We start from the raw sequence: 15,392 nt of genomic DNA on the forward strand, positions 1-15,392 counted from the left end.
TCATAAAACTGGTTTTAGATTAATGTTTATGAGGAATCTAGTACGTTCTTCATTCCAGCCACAAGGTGACTCGTGCAGTTGTTGCTCTTATAGAGCTGGCATTAAATGAGAAAGTATATATTCACTACAAAGGACAGCATACAGCACTGGCTGAATCAAAGGCGTTTTGTTTGCCAGGTTTGCTCTTTTTGGCCTGGGCTGATCTTGACTGAGAAGGTTAAATAGTAATAGATGTCACTTGTGCTGAGGCCAAATGTTGGTCAGTTTGTGTTTGGCAGGCAGTTGTTCTCAGAACTGATATGTTAGAGTTGATGTTATTCCTATAAAAGCAAAGCCTATGTGTCATAATACCATTAATAGTTTTTTTCAGTATGTTTTGGTAATATATTGCAGTTTTCTATAGGAATTTTGTGACTTAGCAGCAACCTTAAATTTCATTAAATTGATGCTTTCATCTTCAACACATTTACCTTTTATGTATCTCAAATTTTTTCATTATTCAGCATCTTACTGTTAATTGGCTTGCTTCTTTGTATTGTTTATCAAATTGTAGGAAATCATTGGAGGTTTAACCTGCAATATGAGCTACACCTAAGCAACAAATGAGAAATATGGCTTTACAGAGCCTTGGAAATACCAGTGTAAATTTTGACACAGACTTTTGGTCCTTCTGTGACTTGAGACAATGAACAAATTACTTTAGATCTTCATCTAGATCAGCAAAGTCTGTCAAGTGGCATCTACTGGTCAATTCAAATTGGTTTTTCACCTTCAGAGAACCAAGAATGGTTTGGTTTGGAAAGGACCTTTCAAGGTAATTTAGTCTAACCCTCTTGCAATGAACAAGGACCTCTTCAACCTTCAGAGTTGCCAAATTTAACTAGTTCCCCTCCCATCTCAGCTTTTCCTCATCTACTGTAGGAGTTCTGGCATCCCTATTTATCTGTGTTCCATATAAATTTTTGGTTAAAAGAACACCAGGGTTGCAGTCACTGAAAAGAGTGAAAATATGCCAGAAGTATTTTCCTTTGTGTGAAACATTAGGATGATTTTCAATAAAGTGATAAAACACTATATTTTCTCATTTTCCCTAGCAATTAGTACAAGGTGCTCAGTGACTCTCACCAATTATTCAGTGAGTAGGCATAATCTTTTTTTATCATCCCCAGTCACAAATTCAATCCAAATTACACATTCAGTCTGAGAGGGTTTTTTACTTGTAATACTGTTGTATTTACAATTTTTTTTTTAAAGTTATCTGCAAGTCTGAGCTCTGGTAATGATAGTAACCTCCATATGAAAAACTGAGATTGCAAAATGAAAATACTAGGTTTTAATTTTTTTAAGCTTTTGTGGGGCTTCAACTGAAAGTTATGCTTTAAATTTCTGTAACATTAGAGTGCTAGTGATTTAATTAAGCACTGAACTACTTTGCTGTTTTCTAAACCATTTTAACTGTTTCAGTGTAATAAAGGCTCCCTCTGCCTTTTTAACATATGACCTACTCAGCATCCCAGTAAAAATTCTGAGGGAGAGGTGGGAATGCTCTCTGTTTACTACAGTGATATTCATCTGCCTCAATGATGATCCTTTCTGTATGCGTTGGTGTCTGCTTCACTGGTATAAATTTCTGACTGCTATGACAAATGAGATATGCATTATGCAACTAAACCATTCAGCATGTAGTTCTGACTTGCAGATTCCAGGTCTTTGCTCTGTATCAGGTGTAGCTAAGCTTTTGTCAGAGAGTCATTATCAGTTGTACAAATACACTTTAATAATATAAGTGAGGAGTCCAGGGCTTGATTAGTAGCACTTTGTTCTGGCACTTTCTAAGATTTCTGTCAGTAGATTGGCCCTCTTCTTCTCCAACACCAATACCTCCTACTCTGTGGGGGTTTTTTATCTTTTTGCGCCCCCTCTTCATGCAGAGGTGGGTTTTTTTTTTTTGAGCTGGGTTATGTTGTGGTGGTGTTTTTTAGGGGCTTTTATTTGGTTTTTTGTTGTTTTCTGTGCGAACTGAATATTAGCCATAGGGCTATTGAGAACCTAGGGAGGGGAAGTCTTTGCATTTTACTGCTGTTATTTTGCTGTTGATTCACACTTTATCAATGCTATTAGACAAAGCCATCTCATAATTGCTCAAATATTATTTTTATTTTTATTGAAAAACCTGTTAGTATCTCAGTCACAAAGGATGCAGTCTTAAGGCTGCACCATGGGAGGTTTAGGTTGGACATTAGGAGGAAATTTCACAAGAAGGAGGGTGTTAGAGCATTGCAATGGGCTGCCTAGGGTGGTGGAGGAGTCACTGTCCCTGGAGGTATTTAAGGAAAGACTGGATGTGGCACTCAGTGTCATGTTTTAGTTGAAATGGTGGTGTTTGGTCATAGGTTGGAGTTGATCTTTTCCAACCTAATTCTGTGATTCTTTGACACTGCCTGTGTATCACTGCTATCACAGATTTGGGTAAAGGGAGAAAGGGTGGTAAGAGACAATTCAAATCTCAACAGAGCAGTGGAGAGATTAAGTAATCCTTCAGCACATTTTGACATTCTCTTAAAATGTGAAACTAGATTGCTGGCTGATTTTTTGAGGGAGACCCTTTGTTTTCAGTGCAGAAAGGTAGTCACTAGTTAGTTGTGCTGTGCACAGAATTTCAGCAGTTCAAAATACAATAGCCAGTGAGATGACCTTGTAAAATAGGAGTATTTGGGCTGGGTGACACTACATCTGCAACAGATAGTTCTGAGTAACACTTCAAAACATTTCTTAAAGAATGCAGACACTGCTATAAATACATTGCCTTGGCGAGTGAGGCATCCAGTCTACACAGTTTTTGCAGCCACTCTGAAGGTTGCTGAGTATATACAAGACAACCACATGAAATGATCTGTACAAGGCAAGCAGTCTTTGGATACATACTTTCTGTAAAGTGCTCAGATGTTTAAATTTTTTTTCTGTAGCGCAGGAACAGAAAAAGATTTTGTACTTCTAATCATGTGAAGAAGTGGAACAGTGTGTGTGTTCTCAATGAATGATGGTGACAAGCCTTAGATAAGGATACTACAAAGTCTGGGCAGTCTTTGCAGAAACAAAGGCCTAGAGCAGGCAAATAGCCATGAAACCTTGCAGTGCTGCCAAAAGACACTAGACTTTACAGAAGATGAAAAGAGGGGGATGGATGCCTAATTTAGGGTGAGGAAGGAAAGTAATATGTTGAAAAAAACCCTAAAATAGGAATTAAGGTACCTAATACTATTGCAAAATGTGTAGAATAAAATAGCATTGGCTGTATTACTGAAAGAGCATTCATTTACATATTTTGTAAAACATGAAAGAAGACAGCATAAAAATAGCACATGTAAAGAATGACAAATGCTGTGCCTGCATTTACCATCTATCGACTTCAGTCATTAAGGTCTTTGTTCACCTAGAAACGAGTCAGTAAAGACCCTGCTTGTTAGTACCCACAGCTAAGGGTGTGGCAGACACCTGAGGACTGTATTTGCAGTAGAAGGCAAAAAGCTAAAATGTAGATTATTTTAAATTACCGTTGGAAAGGTCCAAAAAGAGTTCGTTTCATTTACTTTTGGTTTCAAGGTCTTTTTTTCTTCTATAAGACTCTTACCCTGCTATGTCTTTTGTAAAGCAAGGAGGCTATCTAATATATTGACAGGCAAAATAAAATAAAACATTACTGTAGTGTGATTTCCATATACTGTGCTCTTTAGTGTGAAGGAAAACATTTTTAAAAAATACTGAAAAATGCTGTAATCTGAATTTTTTCTAATGCTGCTGTTGTTTCCACTCTTTAAAACTGTTGTACTTGCATTTGCACAGTGCCTCTCAAGTTAATCCTGAGTATCTGTTGATAATTATTGAACAACTGCTAAATTGGAGTGAAGTTTAAAAATTATATGAACAAAAAGGGGTTGGTAACATTTTTGTATATGTGTGTGATACAGACTTTAGAATTTTCAGGATTTACAGTTCTGCTAGATAAATCAGGATTCACACCACCGGTTTTTGAGAATATGGTTTCTCTAAGTCACTTATGGAACCGCTTCCTCTGTACCTGCGTTATAGAATTGAGTTTGGCTGAGGATGGGTTCATGGCACACCTACTGCTGCTGTTACCAGATGAAAATTGTTTCCCTTGCTTGAAAGATCCTGTCATGAGAATCTCTAGGAAAAACTGTAATAAGGATTTGAGGTATGTGCAATCTCAACTTAAAAAACTTCAATGGATCTAGAGCATTTTATCTTTCTGTCTGCTTGCTGGAGCTTCTCCCCCACATGGAAGTGTCTTGAATGTTCTCCACCTTCATGCACAACCTTTTTTGGAAGACTCGTGAATAGGCATATCTTTCACTAATATATTTTTAAGTACATTTGTTGTAAAGAATAATACTGTCTCCCACATTGTTTAATTATGTATTAACACAACAAACAGACAATATTTATACCAATACATCACTTAATGTAAGCTATGGTAATAGGACTACTTTATTTTAGTCAAGTTTGTGGTTAAATATTTTAATGTTGCATTGAAAGGTTTTGTTACTTTGGTGATTGAGGCTGTATATTGTTTTTATTGAATTAAATCTGGTAGACTGAAACTTCTATTCTGAGTAAAGGCTTAAAGTAGAGATTTGCAGCTGTAACACCATCTGAAGTTTTCTGGTGCAGTTAGAGATCACAAGATAGAAGATAGGAGTCTGCTAACACTAAGACTTGCTTTACTTTGTTACCTTTACTGTCTGACGTAGTATGTTTTAGAGGTTGACATCCAGAGAATCATTTCTGTTAAGTGGTTTGTGCTGAGCCAGACTTGACCAACAGCAAAATTTCCATCCAGCTGCCTGCTTGTCCAACCCACAACCCCCAGTCTGGTAATGCAAGGGGGTAAAATAGGAAAAACAGAAACAGTAAAACAATAGGTTGAGATAACAACAGGGAAGTTGCTTACCAATTACCATTGCAGGCAAAACAAACTCTGTTTGGGAAAAAATAGCTGTTTTATTGCCAACTAAGATTGATTCAGGTAGTGAGAAAGAAATTCAAAGCAGCACACCTTTCCTCCCCCTTCGCCCAGGCTCAGCTCTCACAGTTTCTCACATCCCCTAGCCTTGCCATGCACGCTCACATGGAGAGTGGCAGGGGGGTTGTAGCCAGTACATAATGGTGTCTCTCTGCCTTCTTCCTCATCATGTTTTTGCTCTGATGTGGGCTCTCCATGGGCTTCAGTTCCTTCAGGAATATCCTTGTGCTCCACTGTGGCATCCTCCATGGACTGCAGGGAATATCTGCTGTTCCATGGACATGTTCCTCCTCCACTTTTCCTCTGACTGTGGTGTTCCCTTTCTTAAACATGTTCTCCCAGAAGTGTCCCCAGCTTGGCTGAGGGACTCAGCTCTGCTCTGCAGTGTGTCTGTTGTGTCTGGCCGTATCCTACACAGGGCAGCCTCTGGCCTCTTGCCACAGCAACCCCTCCTCTGCCAACCACTTGCCACATAAACCTGGAACACAGAGTTAGCAAGATATTAAGAACACAGTTTATTTCCTGGGTCATGAGATTCTGTCCCCTACTATTACTGTCACACACCATGTAGTCATTTTAAAAGCCTACACAGAAATTTGGAGGGTGTAGTAAGGAAGTACTTCCTACTAAGTTGCTGCTTGTCCAAAAATTATAAGCCTAAAACATAAAAATAAAAACACATTTTTTTAATTGAAATAAAAGGGTATGTATGATAAGGAGTACCAAATGTTGCAGATTTGCTTATGGGTAGGCTAAGAGCAGTGTTTGTATTTGTGGAGCACATCCTCTAGTTTTCATCAGCTCAAGGAGTGGGCTGAAATGACAGTTACCTGCAAGTGAGAGATCTTAATGCAGATACAAACCCAAAAATTTCAAAAAATATTTATATAATTATTTAGTGCCATTTGAAGAATACAGAAAGAGAAAACAAACAGAATATGATGTCATTTAGTCGTCAGCATAAAATAATGTGACTCATGAGTGTATATACTCTACAGTGTGTCATTCTGGGGAGATTACACAAGCTTAGTGTTGTCCAGGAATTTATAGTCAGCATTGCTGAAAAGTGTCTATGAAGCATTATACTGATGAAAACACTGTTAACCTTACCACAAGGCCAGAGAGTTTTTTGCCTGCAGTTTAGAGTAACAAATAATTTTTGGTAATAATTTATGGTGCTTTTTCTCCAACTAGCTCTGCAGCTGACAGAAAAATACCTGTTGAATAAGAATGTTTCAGTTGGTTTTGAGTAGCACAGAGATGAGCTGTGGCTGGAGCAGTGCATACACATTGCAGTATTTAAATAGGAAGATGAGCCTCCTGTAGAAGTGAAAGTTCAGTTACCACAAAAACTGTCTCTTTGAATATCTATCTGTGCACCATTCTCCATTTACATGTGACTTGTGTAACTGCTCCAAGAAAGACCAGTAAGATAGACTTGTGTGACAGAGTCAGTCTTTAATGAGCAATTGAGGAGGCAAGTGGAAACTAAAAGCTGTGTGACTGTTCTGCTCCCCTTTTTTACTACTTGTTTTTTTCATATTTTACAGGATGTGGTGAAGTACACCTCATCAGTTTACCTGGGACTAGTAAATACACTCTTTTCTGTTCAGCTATGCTTTGGTCAGTGTGGTCTAACATAATCTGCCTGTGTTGCTTTCATGTGGTTGTGTTTCTTACCAGAATGGCAGCTTGGACTGGGGTTCCAGCCTGTGAGTGCCAAGAGCTCACTCAATTTGATAGCTGGAGTCTGTAGCTGGGGCCAGCTGCATTTGCCTCCTCTGTGTGTTTTAGCTCATTTTAGCTGGCTGGCTTCATAGTGATTTTTGACACTCAGTCTAGAAATAGTTACTGATATTGTCCAGCTACTTATGAGTAGTAATCTATCAATAGAGGAAGCAAGAATAATATTTTGTATGGGGTTCATTTTATAGACAGATCCTTAATAAGTGAATACCTGACCTCACCTTCTGTGTCTTAAGAAAAGAAGAAAATACTATGGCTGTTTCTTGTAACTCACAGTCATCAGCTTGAAGAATGGTTTGTACATAGCTTATCTTTGCTTTTTGATATGCTTACCTTCTTTAGTCTCCATTATTTCTCGAGATACTTTTAAATTATCTTATCCAACTCTGGACTTTCCTGGTTTTAGTTGGACTGCATAACAATAGATTTTTTGAGTTATATTTTAGTTATTTTTTCTTGGTGATAACAGTAGGGAATAGATGTTTCTTTCTGCTGATGTACCTTTGCATCCTATAAACAGCTAGGTTTATCAGTAGCACTTCTGAGATTGTTTTCCAGTGTCTCAGCAGGAATTCAGGAAAGATCCATCCTAATCAATTCCAGTCAGGAGGAGGTAGTTTTACAGAGATAATCAGAATATCTTTATTGGTTGATGAATTAAATAAACTGTTTCAACTTATGTGCTTTTTCTTGGGGTTTGCTCATTGTTTTTGTGTTAAAAAAATGAATGCCTCTCTTACATATTAGACTAAAAAATATCTGTTAAAAATTCTCAGTAAGACAAAGATAGTAGCCTTGCTTTTGGAACTTACCATTGATACTTTCCATCAGCAGTAATTCCCAGTGTAAATTCTAGCCTGAGAGGTCTCAAAGGTTATTTCTTCTTTGGATATTTCACAGTTCAAAGTATCTAATGGACTTCAGTTTTGTGTGACTATTGCATTGATTGCTGGACTGGAGAAGACAGGACTTGGTAAACCACGTGGTCTCTTAGGCCCTAATATTTCAAATTATTAAGACAACTGATGCTTGATGTAAAAACTATCAGTGAGCAAATTAATTGCATGGATGTCAGTTGAAGATGTCAGTAAAAATCAGTGTTTCAAATGTAATTTTATTTGATGTTACCTTAATCTGAGGGGAATCTGTCCTTTGTCAGATACCAAATTCAAGGGAGCTTGTGGACTTCTTGCTCAAATCTCCATACTGCCCAGTGATCTGCTTTTCTTTGATCTTTGTTTCCTGCCATAGCTCAGGGTATCACACCAATGAGCATCTAGTTATGCAGAGGTTTCTAATTTTAAATTACAGACAAAAAACCCAGCTCTTCTTGTTCACTAAGGATCCATGCATCAAGGCTGAGGAACAATCTAATTGCAGTGAGTCAAAGGCCTCATTTTCCTAGTGGTGGTGGGGGGTTTTGTTTGGGGTTTTTGTTTTGGCGTTTTTTTTGTTTGGTTTGGGTTTTTTTTGGTCTTCATAAGAGTTAGAGGTATGACATGTTGCAAGGAACAGTTACTGGCTAAATAATTATAAATAACCAAACACTCAATTTGGATTTCAACAAATGTAAGAAAAATATTTTTTTGGTCCCGTTTACAGGTGTTACTGAAATAAGCATTTTCTCACACCCTAGGGAAAAACTGAACGTGTTGGCACAAATATCTAATATATGTGAAATAAGGTCTTTACACTCTATTCTTGGTTATGGTTTGAGGATATCTTGCTGCTGCAAGGTCCAAGTTCATTATTCTTGTTTCTCTGACATCCAGTGTTCTCTAGTATCCAGGACTGCAGTGTGTGTAGTTCTCCCTTTCTTCTCAGTCCTTGTGAAAAAGCTGACTTGTTTCATGACTCTGGGAGAAGATTGAAAGTTTTCTTTTTAATCATTGAAGAAGTTACATTAATGTAATATACTGCTGAAGAGCTCTTTGAGATTAAAAGTGTGAACTCTTAAATTTCTGAATGACTTAGCAAGAGTCTTAAGGGGGAAAGATCTTCCCAAGTTTTGTTAGGAAGGGGATTTTCTTCATCAAAGCATTACCTTACTTACCAGTCTATGTATGTTATTTGTTTGCTTTGTGTCAGAGGGAAGGAATGGTGGCTATAGTTTCACAGGCTGTGTTAGCACTAGAAAGTAACTGAGACCTGTGCCTTTTCAGTAGCTCAGTTCTGATGGTATTCAGTGATACAGGCTTGACAAGCCCACCCAAGTGAGCAACACAGCTTAGACTGAAAGCAGCATCTGAACTGTGCACAAGGTGCCTGTGTTGTACCTACCAGGCAGGGTAGATGATGTACTCCTGTTCCAGCTTGATGTTGCTCACTGAAGCCTCTTCCTGGAGAAGGGGTGAGATTGTCTAAGACACAGGAACTTTTATTGCAAGACGAAATTACTTTGAAATTGAATTCTAATAATATTCCACTTTAAAAATTTCATTTTTAGAATTGTTTTACAATAGAATTGTTAATTTTCCAATTCTCTGTAGGCATCACTATTCACAGTTCATTTTCCAAGTGTTTTTGAATGTAAGTGGTTCAAAAGTTAGTTGAAAATACCAATTTTCTTTTTAAGATGGTAGTGTCATGTCTTTTGATTTCTAATTCTTTTGCTTTACTGTTGCTGTTAAAGGAAAGAAATCCCTTATTTTTTCTGCATCCTGTAGTGACACTTGACATGTTTGTGTGCATTCTTCTTCTAATACTTGTCCATGCTTAGGTAGTCCTTCCACTTTACAAAACTGTACTTGAAATACTTCTAACAGATGGCAAGTGTATGAAAAGCCATTTGTGTTCCGTCTTCTGCATCTCTTTTATTAATTCCCAGTGCAAATTTCCTAAGATCTTAGGGTTTTGCCATGCTTCTAAATGCTGCTGTAATCTCTATATTACTCCCACACCATTGTTCCCTATGGCTTTGCTTAGCTCCTTATAATGGGATCAGCTTGTTCTGTAGCAGAAATATCACAGCAAAATATGACTGCATGTAGAGCAGTGTTGAACTGTTCTCTGAAGTCATATTTATCTAGATTTAGTTTTTGTTTTGTAAATACTAAAGAAAACATCTATTCAGAATGTTTCCAGCATTGAGTTCCGTCTGTGAGGATTCTGTAGTCAGTTCTTAAATTAAGAATTACGGGATAGGAGCTACAGCTTTGAGTATCATTTATGAAAAGTTAATTGAACTGTACCACAACTGTAGAACATGTTCTCATTCTTTATTGGAAATTAGAGTAATCAGAATGGATTCACTCAAAATAAATCATTCTTAGCCAACCAGATTGCCTTCTGTGGTCATCTACATGCTTTGTTCAGACAGTTCTCCCATGAGATTGTAAGTCTTCTGGAGGAAATAAATGGAGACAGTGTCTGCAGAAGCTCTCCCCTTGGTGGAATATGAGCCAGCAGGTAGTCATGTTTGTGTGGAATTCCATTTGGAACAAATAGACTTCTGTTTTCTCTTGGAATGTATTTATAGATGTTCATGTGCTCCTTTTTTGTCTTATTTGCAAACTTTATTCCTGAACTGGACAATTAAATAAGTTCCCTTATTAATAATGTTCACATTTTTCTTTTGTACAGAAATTTGTCCAATATTATCTCAGTGGAAGAAAGTTTTTAGAAGTTTAAATCAAAAGTCAATGTTTACAAATGATGAAAAGGCACTTCTCTGAGGACACTTGAATAATAATTCTCAGATTCTCTAACTTGTTGTACTGTGAAATTAGGTGTTCATAAGCTTGGGCAAGGGGCTGGGCAAGATGACTTTCAGAGGTCCTTCCAGCTTCACCCATTCTATGTAAATTGCATCTCAGTTTCATCCCTACCAGATCATTCTTCATGGTTGAACATTTTGGTGGTCAGAAGACATCAGTTCCTGTATCTCTGCATTGCATTATCATTCTGGTTTCAGTTCTCTTCTGATAATATTGAATTTTTGCATCTTAGGGTTGCTACAGATTTTTCTTGTAATACTAAAAATGATAGAGTAACTGAAGGATTATGCTTGGTATGTGCTCCTAATAGTAATCTATATGGCAACCATCTTCCAGAAAAAATACCAGACTGACTTTCTTAATATCTCTCTCATGGGTCAAGTATGCAAAATGCTTTATATTAATACTTCAGTGACATTTATGCCACTTGCTTTTAGAAGTATGGGTTTTGAAGGCGAGCTTTCTTTCTACACTGTATGAAAATATTGCATTTGTATTATTTTTTAAGTATTGATTCATAATTATTATTATGACTATTCATCCATATTGATGTTTAGTTGGCAGTGTCTTCTTTTCAGAGAAAATGGCCAGTTTGCTAGTTGAGTATCTCATAATATCTCAAGGTTTTGTGTACTGCCTTTTTTCTATGTTACAGCAACAATTTTTGTGTTCCTTCATTTACCACTTCGTTCAGTGCCTTACAAAGACTCATGATTAAGCCTCAGCTTTGCTTATAGATCCTTTAATTAGCAGTCTCCTTGAGTCATACTGAGATATTTGATCTGCAGGTAATTCAGCCAGTGCAGACCCCATTCTTTCAGGCCCATGAAGAGGCCACAGTATGAAAACATTTCAGTTGCCTGTCCCATCAGTGGCCAATTTTGTATCCAGAAATTCTATGGAGAGTGGTCATATGCAGAATCTGCTGTTGAGCACCACTTCCACTGATTCTACAGATGCGAAGAAACTGATGAACAGATAAAACATAACATCATCTGGTCACTGAAAGTGGGTGCTGTAGCAGTCAGTGCTATTCCAGTGGTACAAATTTGTTTCTCTGTATCTCCAAAAAGAAACAGGAGCATAAGATTAACATATTTAAACCATAAAACTCATTAACCTTTTCCCAAGCCAAGTTTTTAATTCATGTAAATTGGTAGGTCTGTGTAGCCTGAAATCCTCTGTGGGTAGATCTTTTTCCTCCTTGTGGCTCTATTGGAAAGAATCCACTAGAATTTTTAATGGGTTAGTGCAAACCTCGGTTGCTGTTATTGGAGTCTGGGCTTCAAATTGGATACCGTGATATTTGGTGCACTTTGATGATTTTACCTAAATGATGGAAATACATGACTGTTCTTAACAGGGTCAGACTTCTAATCATGTCGATTTTAGGTAAAAATAGCAGTATAACCAAATATCACAATTAATAAATCAATACTATTGAGGTTCAAAGTAAGTAGCTGTGTAAACCCATGTAACTTAACAGCTGTTAGCCTAATAGGAATCTTAGCTCAGCAGTAACTTGTTTGCTTTCTTGGCAGAATAAAAAATGAAAAGCAGCTCAGGGTGTGTGTTCTATAAGATTTCCCTGGAGTTAAGTGGTAATTTGACTCTGCTCAATCAAAAGCCATAGTGTTTTTCATGGGTTTTTTTGCACATAAAGGGGAGTACAGGGGAAGGGAACAGAAGGAAATAGTAGGAAACTTTCTTTGTATGCGTTCTCTTTTTTATTCAACAATAAAAGTACATTTTCAGTTCAGCAAGAATTGTTAAATAGCTGCTTAACTTGAAAGGAACCTGAATTTAAGTACAGTAAGTTTAGACTGTGTCACTGTTGTGTTTATTCTGGTGCTTTGCGATTTTGTCATAAATTATGACATAAAAAAATAAGGGATCATAAATTAATTGCAACTCAGAATACTTGGACAACCATTAAAGCTATTTTTTTAAATATGAAAAAACTCATGCTTTTGAAAGGAGTCCATAGCTAGTAGTGCAAGTAAAAAGTATAAGTGCAGAACTGATTCTGACTGATGAGTTCTAGGAAGCAAACACCTGAATTTATAAAATTCATGGGGGGGATAGAGATGTATATTTGTATATACCGAAATTCACTCTGTATTCCAATATCAAATTTAGTTTGGGGTGAGTTGGTTTGTTCACTTGTTTTTTTTAAGCTGCAGTGAGCATTCAGACAAATTACTTTATGAACTAGTTTGAATTTTCCACTGAACATGATCCTGGGATACATTTAAAAAACAACAACAACAACGCACCCTTTCCAGCTTAGCAACAAAAAATAAAAAAACCCAAACTCAAATCCTTCCCAAAACCGACCAACCAAACTTGAACAGAGAAACTGTAGAACTTTAAACAACTATTAATTTTCTGAGAATGGTATTTATTTGGATGGGGGACTCCTTTATTTCAAAATCAATCCTAAGTACAGCCATCAGTATACACTCAGATTTGTTGGTGACTTGGTATAGAAAATAAATTGTTTGCTACCATTGCACAAATGAGTCCTCTCAGTTCCCATGCTACTAATATATGATTTTTTCCACCTTAGAGTTGAAGAAGTTTTCTGCCATATAAAGCTTTTACTGTCCTTCTTTTGCTTTTCAAAAAACCCTCAAACCCATAGATCTTAGTTTCTTTAGTTTTCCCTTTCTCTTAATGAATTATTGTTTGAAAAACATGGTGCATAAATAAACATAAGTAAGAATTTTATTCTCCTGAAATACCTTAAAAGACATGGGCAGAATTCATAGATGGTGATTTTAACATTATGAATGCATATATAGATTGTATTTCAACATTGATGAGGAGACTTGATGGAGCTGACTTGCAAGAAGAATAAAATTCAGCTCAGAAAATGGACTTGTAGTACCATTTTTTGATCAATTTTTTTACTTCTAAACATAATTGAAGAACAGTACATCTTACCCCAGTTTTGAAAAAGAGGCAAAAAAAGCTGTGCTGTTAGTGGGATTTTTGGGCATGCTTTTCACAGGTGTAAAAGATTTGCAGGCAGTCCTCAGTCTGAAGGTCTTGTTGTTGCTGTACTTTAATGGGCATAAGCTGTCTTCACTGGGTGGCCACTGGGATATGATTGTGTGTAAATACTTCAGGCAAGTTCCACCAGCTAAGAAATAACCTCAGTTTGAAAGAGTGGGTTTTTGGAAGTCTTTTCATTGGTCTTGTGGACCAGTGAAGTTGTGTTCCCTTTTTGTAGCATTCATCTCCTGGGTGATGAAAGCACAGCCAGTTTTGCTGTCCTCATACAGGGAGTTCATCCAAACAAAATGCAAAGGGATATGTGCTGCCTGTCCTTGTGGTGGTGGTTGTTAATCAGCAACACATGCTTACAGTATTTTCCTGTGAAAGGTTTCCATTGGCCCCTGAGAAGTCGTGAATGATTTTGGGGACTGAAAAGGTGGCCAATGGATGCCACCAAATGCATACTTTGTTGCATTGTGGTGAGAAAAGAGCAGATAACGTGCATTGTAGTTGAGACTAGTCCCCCCAAAAATGTGGTGGGTTTGGGAGGCCCCAGTCTGTATTACTGTACTGCCTTGTGTGAATGAGAAACTCAGACTGGTCTAGCGCAAAGGTTTTCATGGTGTGTCCTTTCACTCTGCTCTTGCTGCAGACTCACAGAAGCTAATGCTGAGAAGTAAGTGTGTTATTAGGAGTCTAGATACAGTAGAAATCTCTGAGGGATCTACAGATTTTAAAAGTTGAAAGTTGCCTGGTATTTTTTCCACATCCAAACTTACACCCGAATAACTGGAATACTGAATGGCCTCATAGGTGCTCTGGATGTTCTTTTTAATTTCTGAGATTGTGTAATTGCTACTGAGAACTTTTCACAAAGGCTGAGAAACTGTTAAGCATCCAACATTTATTCAGTATGCAAAGTCATTCTTAGAGAGATGTTGTGTTATTTCTATGAAGAAAATAATTAGTAGTGAATTCTGTTACACAGGTGTAGTCATGGGTATGTCATGTAACCACATCTGTTCTGTTTTGGTTTTGTCAATTAATCAAGTGTGAGAACTGCTCTACATTAGAACCTTTTGCTTGAAACACACCTGCACTTGTGTCATAAATTTATCCTCTCTGAAGAACCTGAAAGTAATATGAAAAAACTCAGATGTAGCAACTACTTAGAAGAAGAAAAAGTAGTCATTAGAAATTAAATGTTTACTTTTTATTTTTAGGTCAGAAGACTTGTCTCCACTTACATGGTATCTTCCCTTACCTCTATGTACCGTACGATGGTTTTGGACAGCATCCAGAGTGCTACCTTCGTCAAGTGGCATTCAGCATTGACAGAGCACTCAATGTGGCTTTAGGAAATCCATCTTCTACTGTTCAACATGTTTTCAAAGTATCATTAGTGTCTGGAATGTAAGTATGACCTGTCAGGAGTTTTGGTTGTTTGTTTTGAATAGCTTTTTGCAGTTGTACTATTTGGACTTGGATGATTGCAGTGCTAATCCTTTTTCATTTTCCCTCCATGTATGTCTTCATACAGGGCTGTACAACTTCTAAATTACTCTTTTCACTTGCTTTCACTTTAACACAGTTAACATGTTTTCCCAAAAAAACCTTCTTGACACAACCATTTTTTCCATAATTGTATCCTAGTGTCTATAATTTTGCAAAATCTGTTCTTCTTAGCTTTTTCTGTCTCTGCTGTTAGAGCAGTACTTTCCATGCAGCTTTTTCTACCTCTCTGGATTATTCTGTGTTCCCTGAGACCAGGCATGTCTTGCAGGAGCCTGAATCTAGGTGCTCTTTTTTTTTCTTTCATTTTTTTTTTTCTTTTTTTTGGTTCACGTAAAATTGCCCCTATGAGACTCTCAAGTGGTCTTTATCTG

At 37.2% G+C, this 15,392-nt stretch overlaps 1 protein-coding gene across 1 annotated transcript in view; it reads left to right on the forward strand.

Annotated features, from left to right (window-relative positions):
• REV3L (REV3 like, DNA directed polymerase zeta catalytic subunit) overlaps positions 1–15,392 on the forward strand; it is a 114,097-nt gene that overhangs the window by 28,822 nt on the left and 69,883 nt on the right. The window contains exon 2 of the mRNA XM_036380225.1: positions 14,730–14,919. Coding sequence (XP_036236118.1) covers positions 14,730–14,919 — 190 coding nt within the window. The remainder of the gene's footprint in view (positions 1–14,729; positions 14,920–15,392) is intronic.

The sequence above is a fragment of the Molothrus ater genome, chromosome 3 (genome assembly GCF_012460135.2).
Source record: "Molothrus ater isolate BHLD 08-10-18 breed brown headed cowbird chromosome 3, BPBGC_Mater_1.1, whole genome shotgun sequence".
Taxonomy (NCBI): Eukaryota; Metazoa; Chordata; class Aves; order Passeriformes; family Icteridae; genus Molothrus; species Molothrus ater.